Here is a 17,411-nt window from a genome sequence, read left to right on the forward strand (position 1 = left end):
CAAAAAAGGAGTTATCCTGTACCTAAAATTTTTACTCCACTTTCAGAGTTAAATTAACTCCAAAAAGAGTAAAAACAACCCATGTAAGGAGTACAAGTAACCCCATTTCGGAGTGATTTTAACTCCAGACTGGGAGTAAAAAGAACATCTTTTTCAGGAGTAAAAATGACCCCAAATTCGGAGTTAAATTAGGAGTTAAAATAACCCCAAAAAAGGGGTTATCGTGTACCTAAAATTTTTACTCCATTTTTGGAGTTATAATAACTCCCTAAAAACTACGGTGTAGGTTACTTTATTTTCACGGAAAAGGAGATGGGGAGTGGGGAGCAAATTTGCGTGCTAAAGGTTCTAATGAAACGAGTAGTTTTCAAACGACTCTCTTTTGAGACAATACGAACGTTTTTAAAAGCCAGATATTACAAGCGTTTTTTTTCTCAAGTTCAAGTTCAAGTTTATGTATTATACATAACAATCTATTTGTTGGTGTCCGACAACAGAAAAGTTTGCATAATAAAGTATCCATTTCCCAGAGGAGAGAAACCTCATTTTCTGGTAAGTTGCTAGCACGTTTCCAATAGATCTTTTTTATGTTCATTGACAATGGAATTTAAAACACTGTCTGTCTGTGAAAATGAAAAACCAAGGAATAAAGAACCCGGCACGAAATAAACTGGTCACCTCGTGGTGCATGAAAAGAAATAAGCTAGTTAGCTTTATACCAAAGCGGCATAAATAGGTGTGTTGTAGGTTTGCTAAACCTATAATTCTGGAAAAAGGGATCTTTGTAAATGTTTTAAGGAGAACGTTTAAGGTATCTTTGCATCGAAAAGTTGCGCCCTGCTGTGTTTAACGATCTTAACGTATGCATCACTTTAAATCCTTCTGCCTGTTACAGCGCCAATCAGTGCGTATAAAGTGAAGGACTCGTGTACACCCTTTTTCCGTTCCAATGTACAGATTTAAACATTTATACAAATTTAAAGCAGTTTCCTTGTGTTTTGTATAGTAACTTGCCAACTTGCTCTATGTTGTGAAAAGATAAGTTGTAAAGAAAAAAAATCCTATGTTCATCGTAGTTCTGACATGTTCTGAGCTCTCAAATTTTATGAAATAAACCCAAAGATTTCATTTTATTTCAGTTAACGGTCTAGCTACTACGACAAACCCAGGAAAAAACGACGCCGGACAAAATCATTTAAATTGATTCGACACCAACGTCATTACGTCTCGTTGAGCTCACTTAGGCCCTAACTTGGACTTCCCAACGTCTACTGTCGTGCCGGCTGTCGTATTGGGATGGGTGGGTCGGGTGAGGCTGGTACTGTTTCTTAGACGTTGTATGTTTGTCCTAGTTCGATTTATGATTAAGGATAGAGGACAACTGTCTTTCAATGTTTCATTCGATTTGCAGAACAAACTAAGTAGCAGCAAAATCATACAAAAAGATGTCCCGTGGGTCAAAATTTACACCCTTATTCAAAACCACCAAGATAACCCGGTAACAACAGAGAAAAATACCCTGAAAAAAATTTGGCGAACTCCTACCTTGAAAAGGCGCAACCTTCGCAGCCAGTTGCAGTAAAGCACTATGAAGTACATACACGAGCTCAACTGATGCACGGACGCGCTAGAATAGATAAATGATCGTCTTATTGCGTTCGACGTTAGGAGAACGCTTCGTAATCTTTGGGGATCCTGTGGTCGATGGGATACCTGTGCATGCCAGGCGTGAAGATTCGAGATTTTTGGTTACTTGGACGGGCGATGTTCAAAATCTGCGCCATTTTGAATAATTATTAAGCGCGCGCACGAATTTTAAGCCCAATAGCCGGCCAAAGAAATTGCGGGCTCACCTGGTGGACATGCGCACACAACTATTTTTATGCGCAAGCAACTATACCTCGTGCGAGTGCGCACGCAACTATACCTCGTGCGAGTGCAAGCTGCTCGTGCGTCCGTGTCGCCTCCGTGGATATCTTTGGATTATTCGGTAAGTTCATTTATTTTTCTCAAACTTCATGCGATGTTTCTTAAAAAGTTCATCGCTTCAACTTGTCAAAGCCTTACCAGGAAACTTTTTAGTACTCCAAGAGCATGTAGAAAGCCCGATGTCGGCGTTGTCCGAACTACAACAAACCGAAGACCTTCGCTGCTCTCCTGCTTTGAATTGATGTCCTCGAATTTGCCGAACAACAAAGCAAATCAACCGATAACTCTGACACAAAGTTGTCTCAAAGCAAATCTACCAAGCCATTGTGCTTTGACCCATAGCGGTCACAAATACAAACCAAACAAACCGAGTCATTGTACTCGGTGGCCATTGCGCCAAATGACCCGTTGTGGTCACAAAGCAAATAAACCGAGTCATTCTGCTCGATGGCCATTGCGCCAAATGAAAAGTGACAAAAGTCAAATGGTTACCGGGCTGATAAGTGGTGATTGTAGTTCACAAGATCATGATAAGGCTTTGACAAGTTATTCTTCTGAGAAAATTGAAAATCATAGTGTAACTATTTCTGAAAATGTTGAAGTTCGTAAGAAAAGAGTGAATTGTCAGAGGAAAAGGGACAGGGAACCATCTCGCGTTCCTGTTAAAATAATTCTAAAGGCACTAAGTAATACGAAGTCTAGGAATAGAATCAAGTCTTTTGTAAGACAACATCTTCCAGACAGTTCTTTTATCACTAATTTATGTAGAAATTACAACACCTGGAAATTCTGGTATACCAATGATCATTATTATAGTAAATTTGTTTTTTACATGAACATACAGAAAAGAAAATTTACAACAACAGATAACTATTCTACATGTAACTGTAGACAAACACATATCCGTGTGGCAGATTTAATGAATTCTGGTGGAAAAAGCTTTCCTCAAACTCATAATGATAATTCAAAATTAAATGGAGGTATGTCTCCTGAGAATGCTGTTAGTCATGATTTACCATGGGATTGTTTAACTGAAAGGCTTCGTCTCATAGGACTTATACCACATGATGTAGGTGGATTTGGAGATTGTTTCTTTAAATCAGTTTCGCACCAACTGTATAGGACTGCTGACTTGCATCTTGAAATTCGTATGGCTGGAATTGGCCATTTACAGAGTTACCCAGAATTGTATATTGAAAGCATTTCTAATGATCACTGGAATAACTATATTCAACAAATGTCAAAACAAGGCACATGGTGTGATAACATCATAATGCAAGCTGTGGCCAATGCATACAACTGTGTCATTCATATCACACAGTCTAATATAAATTCACCTGAAAGTACAATCTTAACTCCTGTTGCTGATCAGGATGGACGAAAGACAATATTTATTGGATATATTAACGAGTTGCATTATGTTTCAACATTGACTGACAAAAACAGTAGATATAAAAACAAACTCACATGCATAAAGAGAAAATTATCAGAAACCAATGAAAACAGACATGGTAGACTTCTTAAGCACAGAAATTACATGAAAAGAGTCAAATATACAGAAACAGCTAATGAAAGGGCAAGCAGACTTGAAGATAAGAGAGGCACTTATAGAAAAACAATGTCTGAAGAAACTGCTGAAAAGCGAAAAGAGAGACTTAAAAATAAGAGAGACACTTATAGAAAAAGAGTGTCTGAAGAAACTGTTGAAAAGCAAAAAGAGAGACTAAAAAGTTACAAAGACTCTTATAGAAAAAGAACGTCTGAAGAAACTGTTGAAAAGCGAAAAGAGAGACTTGCAAATAGGAGAGCCAGTTATAAAAGGTCTCAAACAATTTCTGCAGGACAAAAAGAGAGCTCTGCTGGTCCAGTTCACGAACAAAAACATGCACAAAATAACATGAACGATTTTCATAAGTCCAATCAGTATTCAGTTTGCCAATGCACTGTCTGTTTTGAAGCATGGCCATTGAAATCCAGTCCAAGGAAGGTTGATCGCTACCAGTGTCAGAGGTGCATACGAGATAAACAACAACCAAAAAAGTTTTCTAAGGAAAATGACATGGTGCCATCATTAGTACCTTTACAACTGCAGGGGTTAACCCAAGTAGAAGAAATGCTTATTGCACGTGCACTTCCTGTTATGCGAGTTTACATAAAACCTGGTGGACAAAGGGGCTATTCAGGCCACTGTATCAATTTGCCTCAGGATATAGCTGAACTAGCACATTCTCTGCCTAGATACCCAAAAGATCTATCTGTTATTGTTGTTAAGATGAAAGGTAAAGAGAACAGTTTTAAAGATGTGACAGTGCGAAGGCAAAATGTAGCTGATGCACTACAATGGCTTGTTAATAATAACTCACACTACAAGGACATAACCATCAATCAAAATTCTTTAAATTCTTTACCAGAACATGGTGTTCCACATGGTCTTCTCTCGGTTGAAACAGAGAATATAGATTTGGATGCCACATGTGAACCTGACTTAGGTCCTCAAAATGAAGATGACATTGTTTATAATGAGGGTACTGAAATGAGTAGTTTTCTGCCTATTCCAGAGTGTCAGCAGCAAGAAATAGAAGCTGTGCGCCAACAATTGTCTAATGATTCTAATCACTTGCCCTGGCCAACAGTTGGCAGTGAACCATTAAACGAGTATGTAACTCCCTTTTTAGCAACAATGGCTTTCCCAACATTATTTCCAGATGGTAAGGGTGATCCTACTAACCCATCATTACGCCGAGATATACCACTCGGAGAAAGAGTAAAGCACCTTTTAAAGTTTGGAGAAAACAAGAATGACAAATGGGTATATCGCTTTGCTACTCACCCCAGATTTGGTTACTGGGCATTGAATATGATACAAAGAAAACGTATTCTGCAACAGACAGGCATGTTCCTAAAACAAAACCCAGGAGAAGCTCATTTGACTGCTGAAGAGCTGCGGCAAATGGCAACTAGCAATAACACAAGTATGTTTATATCTAAGATATCACGCTATCTTAGTAACATTACTGGTTCTAATGCTTATTGGCACAAAGCTAAAGAAGATTTAAAAGCAATAATAGCCCATGCTGGAGCTCCAACATTCTTTTTCACATTCTCCTCTGCTGATATGCATTGGCCTGAACTTCATGCAATTTTTGGCAACTCAGTCAGTAATAATTCAACTGACAACAAACGGCAGAATGTGATTAACAATCCTCATATTACAGACTGGTTCTTTACACAGCGTTTAGAAAGTTTTATTAAATACTGGTTATACAATTCACTAGATGCTGAGTGGCACTGGTACAGATTTGAATATCAAGCTAGAGGTAGTATACATTGTCATGGTGTAGCAAAGCTGAAAAATGATCCAGGTTTATGTAAACTCTCAGAAACAGCTCTAAAAGGCTATTTGGCTGAAATGTCCACTAATACAGCTGAGCAAGTCAATATACTAGAACTCAATCAACAGATAGTGGATGGGAAAAAGGCTTCCCAGGTAGTTTGTCAGTATGTAGATTGGTTATTGTCTACATATAATCCAGATCCACCAGATAATGGCACATGGGTGAAGCCCTCTATTCATCCTTGTCAAAAGCGTCACAAGGACCTTGTAAGTTTACAAGACTCTGAACAAGATTATGTTGATTTGTTGAATACTGTACAAAGGCACACTCGCTGTAGTACAAACTATTGTCTTAGAAAGAAACAAAACGAAACAGAACTGAAATGTAGATTTAAGTTTCCATTTGAACCTTGTGTTAATACAAAACTAGAGTTTGAGCCCATTCATACAAAAGATCGAAGCACTCAATACAAAGCAAAGATCATAACAAAGAGGAATGATAGCAGACTCAATAATCACCAACGACTTCAGCTTCAAGGCTGGAGGGCAAACTGTGATATTCAAGTGATCATTGATTATCATGCATGTGTTGAATACCTTGCAAAATATGCTTCAAAAGGTGAACCAAAGTCACCTGTAATGAAACTTGCATTTAATTCTATTGTCCGTAATTGCAACAACAATAGCAACCCTACAAAATTGATAAAAAAAGTGATAATGAAGTCACTTGGCCAACGTGACTTCTCTGCACAAGAGACTATGCATCATCTCATGTCACTGAAACTTGTCAGCTCATCATTTAATGTGGTACCTATTAGTCTAAATGGTTCACGTAGAATCAGAACTATAACAAATGATGGAGATACTGTAACCAATGACTCATTGCTTGATACTTACGCTAAAAGGGAAAAATATATTCAAACCATCCCAGATATAATGGCTCTTAATTTCATTCATTTTGCAACAAAATACAAACTTGTCAACAACAAACTAACAGTTCAGCCTCATAACATGATTCCCAGAGTTTTTCCAGTATTTTCTTCCAATTCAAAAGGTCCAAATTTTGGACTTTATTGCAAATATCAGTTACTTAAGCACAAACCTTGGCATACTACACAAGACAATGCCTGGGATTGTCAGGAAGGCACTGATGAAATATACATCACAAAATGGAAGGAATTTCTACAAACACCATATGCTGAAGAGCATGTTCCTGACTGGTATGAAAAACTACAAAGTGTACAGAATAACACAGAAGAGGAACCAAATATAGAGCACTCTTCAGAAGAGCTTCCACAGCGTGAAGAGTGGATGGATTTAGCAGATCTCATACCTGGGTATTTTGTTAACCAAGATAATATAACACAACAAACCTCTCAGCCTGATTATGACTGGCAAAATGACAAGATTAAGTATGCAAATCACTTAATACAGGAAATGCCATCCTGGATAAAAACTAAGAAAGATACTTTGGATTCTACCTTTGGTTTGCAACAACAAAATATTGATGTTAATACATTCAGTGACATGCAAAGACATGCCTACAATATGGTGAAAGCACATTCTGAACAAGCCTGCCCTAAAGATCCATTGCTTCTTATTATACTTGGAGTTGCCGGTACAGGGAAAAGTTACCTCATTAATGCCATCCGAAACCTGCTCCAACACTCTTGTGCAGTGACTGCCACAACTGGCAAAGCTTCATTTAACATAAACGGATGTACAATCCATTCACTATTAAAATTGCCTGTTGGCCCAAGACATAACAAAGAATTAACAGGACAAGGGCTTGTCACATTACAAACCAAGCTGAAAGATATCAGTTATATCCTAATTGATGAATACTCTATGCTAGGACAAACATTGTTTGGCTGGATTGATAGACGCTGCCGACAAGCAACAGGCAAAAATGACGAAGTATTTGGTGGTAAATCCATGATATTAGTTGGTGACCCAGCTCAATTGCCTCCAGTGGCAGATAAGCCATTATATCATTCGAGACCCTCCAGTTCTACAGGTGAACAAGGCTATTTAGCTTATCACATGTTTGGCAATGTTGTAAAACTGTCAGTAAACCAGAGGGTTCAAGGCTTAAATCAACAGCAAGCTCAGTTTAGAGATTTACTCATACGCCTTCGCACAGGAGATTCTAATGAGCAAGATTGGAAACTTCTTTTGGCAAGACAGCCTTCCATAGCATTGAACGTGAATGAGTTTCAAGATGCCACTAGGCTCTATTTCAGCAATGAAGAAGTTGCTAATTATAACTTTGAACAGTTATCAGAACTTCATCAGCCAATAGCCTGCATCACTGCACGTCACTCTAGTGATATAGCTAAGAAAGCAAGTTCGGATGACATGTCAGGTTTACAACCGACCATTTTCCTTGCAAAAGGTGCACATGTAATGCTTACCATGAACCTATGGATAGATGTTGGACTTTGTAACGGTGCAACTGGAACGGTTGAAGATTTCATTTATGCAAACAACCAGCAACCACCAGACTTGCCTGTCGCTGTCATAGTAAAATTTAATGAGTATAGAGGTCCATCTATCAGTGATAGCATTCCACGATGTGTGCCTATATGCCCAATAACAATAACCTCACAGACACTAGATGGTTTACATGAGAGACAACAGTTGCCTCTCAAACTTGCTTGGGCAATCACAATACACAAGAGCCAAGGGTTAACACTGCCAAAAGCATAGATTGACATTGGTCAGACTGAAACTACTGCAGGCATTTCATATGTAGCTATAAGCAGAGTGAAAACACTTTCATCTTGTATTATTGAACCAATGACTTTTGAAAGACTTAAGAGTCTTAAGAAATCCACTAATTTAAAATATAGACTTGAAGAAGAAAGCAGGCTATATAATCTAGCAAATATAAATTGATCCCAAGTTGAGTGATGCGAACAAAGTCACTCACAACAGTACAGCACCCAAAATTGATTAATTAGAATAAATTGATTATACGGCCTTCAACACATGCATACATAAATGATTTTTTTTTTATGGTTATAAATAGTTCACTTTCCAACTACATTTAAAGCAAAGTTCCATGTAATGTTTCAGAGTGTTGTATTAACTAGGGTTTAAAGGTATTTTAAACACCCTCCTAAAACATCTGTATACATCCTTATTTTTTTTTTTTTTCAACAGACAAGACAGAGATCTAATATGGCTTCAGGTATGTATCTCCCGGTCATACTTAAATATTATGGTTATACATTCCTTTCTTCTATTAAACTAATGCTTCTTGTTTTAAAATCATTTTATAACCTTACCTGCTCTATATGCTCTCATTAATAAAACATATTATTTTGAACATCTAGGTATTAGATGTACACTGTTTCCTATCACTTTTGTCACCCTTTAATGTTCTCATGTAGTTATATGATACAATTTATTTTTCCCACACCTCTTGCATGTTGGTGGCGAACTTTGGCCAAAATATCACTGTTATTTGTACTAAAAATAATCTTAATTACAGTAATTAATGAGTGGTGAACTGCTCCTGTTTTGCTAAATTTTAACACTTCCCCTTCTATTAAGCCCTTCCTTTCTATTTAGCCCCCCCCCCCCCCCCAATGCGCCTTAAAACAATAAGCCCCCTGTGGGCTTAATAGAGGATTTACAGTACATGAAACAAGGAGACTAATTTTTACACATATGTTTTTTTCAAATAACACAAGCTACCTTATGCAGTAATCCCATCCATGCCAAATTTATTACATTAATCTAAATATCTTTTTACCTCCTCCTACAGAAAAACAAGACATAACTTGCTTTGTGCATAATGTCTCACCAGTAAAAAAATCTGGACCAACAAGCTACTTTAACTGCCACCTTCAGACAGAGAAAGATCTCATTGGCAGTGTATGCTTTGCAACTGAAAAGAAGGAAACTCTTGATGCAATGGCCGCACAAAGATCACCGGTTAAAATTTCAAATTTTAACATCAGCAATAAGTATGGACGAAGTGATGTAGTAATAAACAGGAACACAACCATCACTTCAACAACAGCTGATTTTCCATACAAAGCACAAGATGATGTCACATCAATTGCATCCTTGTCAAAAGTAGCACCACAACAGCTAGTGTCAATAAAAGGAAAGATATCACATCTAAGTGCGACCAAAACTATAGTCATCCAAGATTCTCCTGTCAAAAAACAGGAAGGCTATATAGTTGATCCATCTGGTTACATAAAAGTTATTTTCTGGGGTGAGCATGTTGACAGCGTCACACCACAGTCCACCTATTTCTTCAACAACTTGAGAATGAAAGTATCTCAGAATCAAAGATACTTGAACACACCAAAACAAGATAATTTATACACCATCAAGGACGCTGAACCCTTCAAACAAACATTACCTGAAGTCAGTGACATCTCAACAACAACAGAAACCATTGGAGAAATACTAGGAATAAGCAGCGTCACCAAATACAACTGTTGTTGTTCATGTTCAAAAAAAGTTACAATCAAGGGAAAAATTGCAGTCTGCGATAACTGCAAAGTAACACAAAAGGCAACCAGCTGCAGTGTAAGGTGGACACTCAAGATCCATATCCAAAACTCCAAACAACCACTGCAGAAGCTTCAGCTACAGGTTTATCAAGAAGCAGTGCCAAAGTTGTTTTCAATTTGTCACTTAATTGCAAATGAAACAACAGAGGAGGAAATCACAGAGGCTGTCTTAAACCTAGACACAGTTAAAGTATGCTTTGACACGCAAACGCGAAAACTTGTGGACATTGAAAAAATTGCCATTTAACATGTTTTGTTGCATTTTCCTTTGTAACAAACCAATCTCTAGTAACTATTTAAGTTACTAATAATTCATGCTATGAGATACAAACACTAAAACTTTTAGATATCGCAAAAACTTTTATAGCACTTAATTTTTGAATTTCATATTAAACTTTCTTGAAACTATTCCATTTACTATTATTCATGTTACTGTTAGAAAAATTAGTCTCGCTCATTTAGTATCTAAACTACATTGTAAATGAGTAGATTCTCATGTTTTAATTATTGCATTTTACCTTGTGACTAATCGAGTTAGTATCATCCAGGGCCCAGTTGTTCAAAAGACGATTACTGCTAACCCACGATTAAAGCTTAATCAAAGATTTAATCTCTTTTGTTTAAAAAGATTTCAAAAGCTAATTATAAGCTGCACATGAAGTCAAATCGAAAAATAAAACTAAAGAGCAAGAATCCTTAAGAAAATCTCTTTTGGTTATTAATTTAACTGGAATAAAAATTGACGCTAACCCTGGGTTTGCTTAATCGCGCTTTGAACAACCCGGCCCTGGTTACTGTTAAGATAAGAAAAATAGTTAAACAATGCTATGACACACAAACACGAAATATTTAGACGTGGAAAAAAATCTAAGTTTCATAGCATTTTGAACTTCATCACAGCTTCATGTTCCAGTTCTTGTTATAAAATTTAGTCTATCTCTTTCAGTTTTTCAAGATACTGAGTAGATTGACATGTTTTTTTACATTTTCTCTTGCAACTAACCAATCCCATGCAACTATTCAAGTTACTATTCATGTTACTATTAAAATTTTTTTGTTAAACTATGGTATGACATGCAAACACCAGAACTTTTAAACGTTGCAAAAAGTTTCATAGCATTACCAACTTCATAACTTTCTTGAAACTATTCAATTTACTATTATTCATGTTACCGTTACAAAAATTAGTCTCACTCATTTAGTATCTGAACTACATTGTAAATGAGTAGATTGACATGTTTTAATTATTGCATTTTACCTTGTGACTAATCGAGTTAGTAATCGCGCTTTGAACAACCCATCCAGGTTACTGTTAAGTTAAGAAAAATTGTTAAACAATGCTATGACACACAGACGCGAAACGTTTAGACATGGAAAAATCTAATTTTCATAGCATTTTGAACTTCATCATAGCCTCATGTTGTTGTTATAAAATCTACTCTATCATTTTCAGTTTTTCAAGATACTGAGTAGACTAACATGTTTTGTTACATTTTCCCTTGCAACTAACCAATCCCTTGTAACTATTCAAGTTACTATCATTCATGTTACTGTTACAAAAGTTAGTCTCCCACAATCAGTATCTAAACTACATTGTAACTAAGTAGATAAACATCTTTGGTTACATATTTGGGTTTCACTATTAAAGTTGCTATTGTTCATGTTGCTCTTTAAATACTTCGTCTTTCTCATTTAATCTCTCGACTAATTTCCTCCTCTGTTTTTGTATGATTTTAGCTAAATTCATTGAACTTCGAACGCACTTATTAATCTTTGATTACTACTAGTATTACTCAATAACTTAAAACAATAGGCCCTTTGCAGTTAGCCATTCACGTGCTACAAAACCGCTGTGCTGGAGAGCAAAAGTTTCCCTGGGACAAGACGAACAATGAAAATGGCCTGTTCTCCGAGAAAGGCCGATTTAAAGGAAGACAATGAACCTAAATCAGTTTTAGCCCGGTTTGAAAAAATTACTGTACAGTAATTGGGTGTACGTTAATACCCTCCGTCGTAATATGACACTGTTCATTGTGCAACCATCGGAGGGTGAATCTTTTCTAATTAATCTTACAAGGTCATTTTTATTCTGCTCATGGAAAGACTGACTATGTTATATCAGGAGCCCATCCTGGTTATACACAAACTCGATATTTTAATATAGCGCTATAAATTACATGAAAGGTATTTCATAATATACACGATGACTTACTTTTGTACAATTCCTATATTGAGGAGGAGATTCTTCCTCAAGTCAATACTGAACTCCCAATGCCGCTCTTTCAAAAGACTTTAAATCATGTTTAAATCACTGCTTTGTCGGGAAGATAATTTCTTAAGTAGTCGTAAATAGTACCTTCTCGGATGAAAGTAAAATTAAGGATTAAGTAGGGGTGATTAAGTAATAATTATTTGGAAGGAGGTGTGTTTTTCTCACGCACAAATTAAAAACAAGAGCGTGCACTGTACAGAGCAGTTCAAGTTCTTAACAAGTTATTTACAGAGCTGACAGAGATATTTCTTACTCGGTCCAGACACGTGTACAGTTATAACTCTTGTAGGACGTACGCTTACTATTTGCACATCAGTCCCATGGGCATATACATAGTAAATTATCTGTTCGTCATCACAAGAAACTGCCTGCAGCAGACCTCTTTTCCTAGCGTTAATATATTTAATCTTGACACGAATTTCAGCGTACAAAAACAAAACTCGTTGAAAGACAAGTACAGTCAAACCTCTTTAATATGGACAATGAGGAGGCCATAGAAAGTGTCCGTATTAACGGGAGTCCGTATTAAGGGGGTTGAATTTAGAGAGAAAAAAGTAAGGGTGTTCTTTCCCCAGGGATAAAGCAAACTGTTGGTAATAATGAGGTGTCCGTATTCCGTATTAAGCGGGTGTCCCTAAAGCGGTTTTGACTGTAGGTTACTTTTATTATTTTCCAAAATAGGAGAGGGAGGGGGAGCAAATTTGCCTCGTAAAATTTCTAACAAAAAAGGTAGTTTCCAAATGCCTCTCATGCATTTGAGACAATGCAAACGGCTTAAAAAGCCAGATATTACAAGTGTTTTGTTCTCAAGTTCAAGTTCAAGTTTATTTATTATACATAACAATTTCTTGCTGCTAGACAACAGAAAAGTTTGCATAATAAAGTATCCATTTTCCAGAGGGCAGAAACCTCATTTTCTGGTAAGCTGCTAGCTCGTTTCCCAATAGATCTTTTTTATGTTCATTAACAAAGGGATTGAAAACCACAAAATAAACGAACCCGGCATGAAATAAACTGGTCACCTCGGAGTGCACGCAAAGAAAAAGACTAGTTAGTTTTATACCAAAGCGGCATGCATAGGTGTGTTGTAGGTTTGCTAAACCTAAAATTCTGGAAAAAGAGATCTTTGTAACTGTTTTAAGGAGATTCGTTTAAGGTATCTTTGCATCGAAAAGTTGCGCCCTATGTTTAACGATCTTAACATATGCGTCACTTAAATCCTTCTGCCTGTTACAGCGTCAATCATTGCGTATAAAGTGAAGGACTCCTGTACACTCTTTTTCCGTTCCAATGTACAGATTTACAAATTTAAAGCAGCTTCCTTGTGTTTTATATAGTAAGTTTCCAACTTGCTCTATGTCGTAAAAAGTTAAGTTGTAAAGAAAAAAATCTAATGTTCATCGTAGTTCTGACATGTTCTGAGCTCTCAAATTTTATGAAATAAACTCAAAGATTTCATTTTACTTCAGTTAATGGTCTAGCTACTACGACAAACACAGGGGAAAACGACGCCCGACAAAATCATTTAAATTGATTCGACACCAACGTCATTACGTCTCGGTGAGCTCACTTAAGCCCTAACTTGGATTTCCCAACGTCTACAGTCGTGCCGGTTGTCGTGTTGGGATGGGTGGTACGGGTGCGACGGGTGAGGTTGGTACTGTTTCTTAGACGTTGTATATTCGTCTTAGTTCCATATATCATAGTTAAGGATAAAGGACAACTGTCTTTCAATGTTTCATTCGATTTGCAGAACAAATTAAGTAGCAGCAAAAAGATACAAAAAGATGTCCCGCAGGTCAAAATTTACATCCCTTTACAAAACCACCAAGATAACCCGGTAACAATAGAGAAAAAATACCCTGGAAAAAACTTGGCGAACTCCTACCTTGAAAAGGCGCAACCTTTCGCAGCCAGTTGCAGTAAAGCACTATGAAGTACATACACGAGCTCAACTGATACACGGACGCGCTAGAATAGATAAATGATCGTCTCATTAATAACTTAAAACAATAGGCTCTTTGCTGCTAGCCATCCACGTGCTACAAAACCGCTGTGCTGGAAAGTAAAAGTCGCACTGGGAAAAGACAAACAATGAAAATGGCGGATTTAAAAGAAGACAATGAACTTAAATCAGTTTTAGCCCGGTTTGAATAAATTATATAACTGTAGTTAAGTGTACGTTAATAACCCTCTGTCGTAATTTGACAGTTAATTGTGCAACCATAGGAAGATAAATCTTTCCTAATTAATCTTACAAAGTCAATTTTATTTTGCTCATGGAAAGACTGATATACAACTCGATATTACTAGTGATAGTGCAATAAATTACGAGAAAGGCAGTTCATAATATACACGATGACTTACTTTTGTACAATTCCTATATTGAGGAGAGATTATTCCTCTTAGTGAACTCTATAATTAATGCCGCTCTTTCAAAAGACTTCGAACAAATCATTTGTGGCGAAGAAATTTCTTAAGAGGCCGTAAATAGTACTTTCTGATGAAAGTTATGAAAACTAAGGATTACTAGGATTGTAGCTGAAGTAGGGTGAGTAAGCAATTTATAGTTATTTGTAAGGAGGAGTGGTTTCTCACACACAAATTACAAACAACGTGCAGTGCACGGAACGGCTGCTTGGGTCGCTAGACACTCCATCGTTACACGGGGAACTGCGTTGAAGCGAGTAACGTTGATCACGATTCTGTCAGCTTCATACAATTTAACACAACTTTTGCCAGGACACAGAATGTTGACCGATTAATAGGGTGTATGATCGGGATTGCGCTTTTTCTGTGTACAGACGCCCCCTCCCCTCCCCTTAAAAAATTTCCCTCTCCCATTTCTTGTTCTGTGGGGAGGGGGCTAGGTTCCGCTTTGTATAGAAAAAAACTTGTCCTGGGTAGAAGGGTCGGCGCGGTTCATTGTACGTCTCTGGGAAACTGCCCACCTACCCCTCCCCTAAGCCACCATTTTGCTTTAAGCGAGAAGCAAGTGTAAATATTGGCTTGGGGAGGGGTAGGTGGGCAGTTTTCCCAGAAGCGTGAAAGGGTCACTACCCGAGTTTCGCTGGGCGAGCCACCTTTCCCTACAAATCCTTACAAAACTTGGCGAACCGTTTACAAACACAATTAGCTCCGCTAGGTGAGGGTGATCCGCCCAGCCAGGTCACCCCTTTTTAGTTGTAGGGCAGAAACAGGATCACTCTCCGAGCTGGACCAGCTTTTCTCAATGTAAACCCTTAAGCCAGCCCAGCCAGGTCAATTTTGTCAATGCTAGGCAATCAGAGCTTGCGCTTGTACTCTTGGCTCGGGCAGAGGTAAAGGGTGGGCCCGTTCTTCGAAAGATGGTTACTTTTAACCCATTAAACCAAATTTTAAACAAGGTTTTCTTGTCTAAGTAAGCGTATTACTCTCAGTTGAGCCTTTACTCTGAGATAGAGCGGTTTTCATTTGAGTGTCGAAAAGTAATTGGTTTTGCACTTTCTACACGATGCGATTGGCTTAAAAGATTCGCGCCACCTTTTCATCCAATCAGAAGTAAAACCAAAGCCAATTGTGACGCGCTCACATGCATTTTCCCGCGCTTTGCGTCAGCCGCATGTAATTACTTCGAGTTTTGATTGGTTCAATGTATTGTCTGTGTCCTATGTGATTGGCCAGAGTAATTACTTTGGTTTTGGTTTTACGACACTCAAACAAAAACCACTCTATTGCAATGATAACATGTAAATGTTACTCCAAGCAATGCATAGGAACTGGGTAAATACAAAACGAGGAACAAAATTTGAATCCTGGATTAGCGCTAATCGGCCTTTCAGGGACCGAGCCAAGGCTGGTCAGTTGTTCTCAGGAACGCTCGCTAATGTTGACTCGGCAGAGAGGGTGACACTCTTTGTTCCCGGGACAACTTTTCTCCATATAAATGGGGTCTTAGCCTGTTCCAGGCGTTCAGATCATTGTGGGGACTGCGTAAAGGGATTTGAGTATGAATGTCTCGAATATGCTAGTGTACGTGGGCCGGGTCTTTCCAAGCTGGGTTAAGATAACCCAGGGTTTATAGTGCGAAATTTGAATTCAGAGTGAAAGCTTAAAAAGTAAATTAAGCTTAATTCTTTTTGTCAACATGTTGATGATTGGATGCTCTAACAGAGAAAATTATCCGGAGAAAGTGCTTTTGAACAAAACATAAAGAAACGCGGGTTAAATGATTCAACCCTGGGTTAAGCGCTAATCGGTTCGAACAACTGGGCCTGGTACTGCAAAAGTCAAAACAATTATAAACGCATTCTATAGTTTTGATGTTCTCACACAATATCGTTCATTAACTTCATTTAGTAATTAGAAAGGGTGCAATGAACCCAGTGTCGCTTAATTTGTGAAAATTCGGCGATTACCGTTAGCTGTCATATGTTTCGTTTTTCTAAATTTCGGCGCGTGCACTCCGGCGGGCCATGATGTGAGTATAGGAAATTCAGTCTCGAACAGGTTAATTAAGTAGTGTACTATAAAAGCCAAAATAAATTAACAAACCGAAAAAATTTTCATGCATTACGACGTAAACGGTGTACCACTTTTTGATGGAAAGCAAATGAATAGGAATTCCCAGTTTTCTGTCAAAAATCTTTCCACGAGAGAATGGTGTTACCTAAGGAGGATTGCACCTCTGGAACCACCCTGTATGAGTTTTTTTGAGGTTCCCCTTCCCACTCCCAGCTAAGAGGGTAAAACAACAACAAAGTATTAAAGTATTGTAAAAGTCTCTTTATTAGATTTTTACTGCATGCAGTAAAAATAATGAAAACCCATGCAACTGCCACCCTTGTGAGAATTCTCAACAATTACCACCCGAACTTCGTCCCCAGGGCTTTTCCCTTAAAAAATGGGTGGGGCGGGAAAAGGCCCTGGCACCGGCTGGTCACGTGTACAGCCTAAATATTCCTGAGAAGCTTATTTATATTTGCGCTGACAGAAGTCGAAGGGAGTAACAATGGAAAATACTAACATCGCGAACTATGTCAATATTTCGCGCGTGTGCGATTCAAAAGTTTAAGATCCATTTGATTGCGCATTATTCAAATACTACAAGTTTATGAAAGGGCATACCGGCTCTACGTTGTCACGTACAAAATATGTCAAATGCTTCAGAGTTGCCAGACAAGCTGTTATCGAGTGGTACTTCAGAAATTCATCGTGACTGTGGAATTACTGTGCCGCCCCACCCTACTGTGCGCCCTCGGGACGAGGTTGCAATTAACCCAATCTTACCTCTTGTCTTGAAAAGTCCTTTTTTGCATATAGTATAGGTGAATCAGCCATATTTGCACATTGCTTGCACATA

At 37.8% G+C, this 17,411-nt stretch overlaps 2 protein-coding genes across 2 annotated transcripts; both read left to right on the forward strand.

The window, feature by feature from the left end:
• Window positions 1–1,653: 1,653 nt before the first annotated feature.
• Window positions 1,654–11,473, forward strand: LOC140942765 (uncharacterized). The gene is made up of 3 exons (XM_073391754.1): window positions 1,654–1,990; window positions 8,429–8,456; window positions 9,036–11,473. Exons 1-3 carry the CDS (start codon window positions 1,883–1,885, stop codon window positions 10,043–10,045), a joined length of 1,146 nt encoding a protein of 381 aa, XP_073247855.1. The 5' UTR covers window positions 1,654–1,882; the 3' UTR covers window positions 10,046–11,473.
• On the forward strand, window positions 3,938–8,378 carry LOC140942763 (uncharacterized). The gene has a single exon (XM_073391751.1). It carries the CDS (start codon window positions 3,989–3,991, stop codon window positions 7,970–7,972), a length of 3,984 nt encoding a protein of 1,327 aa, XP_073247852.1. The 5' UTR covers window positions 3,938–3,988; the 3' UTR covers window positions 7,973–8,378.
• Window positions 11,474–17,411: the final 5,938 nt, after the last annotated feature.

This window comes from Porites lutea, chromosome 7, assembly GCF_958299795.1.
Source record: "Porites lutea chromosome 7, jaPorLute2.1, whole genome shotgun sequence".
NCBI lineage: Eukaryota > Metazoa > Cnidaria > Anthozoa > Scleractinia > Poritidae > Porites > Porites lutea.

Coding starts and splice junctions, on each gene's coding strand:
- LOC140942765 (XM_073391754.1), top strand. CDS start 1,883: ATGCGCAAGCAACTATACCTCGTGCGAGTGCGCACGCAACTATACCTC. Junction 1,991..8,428: donor GGATATCTTTGGATTATTCG/GTAAGTTCATTT, acceptor TTTTTTCAACAG/ACAAGACAGAGATCTAATAT. Junction 8,457..9,035: donor GAGATCTAATATGGCTTCAG/GTATGTATCTCC, acceptor CTCCTCCTACAG/AAAAACAAGACATAACTTGC.
- LOC140942763 (XM_073391751.1), top strand. CDS start 3,989: ATGGTGCCATCATTAGTACCTTTACAACTGCAGGGGTTAACCCAAGTA.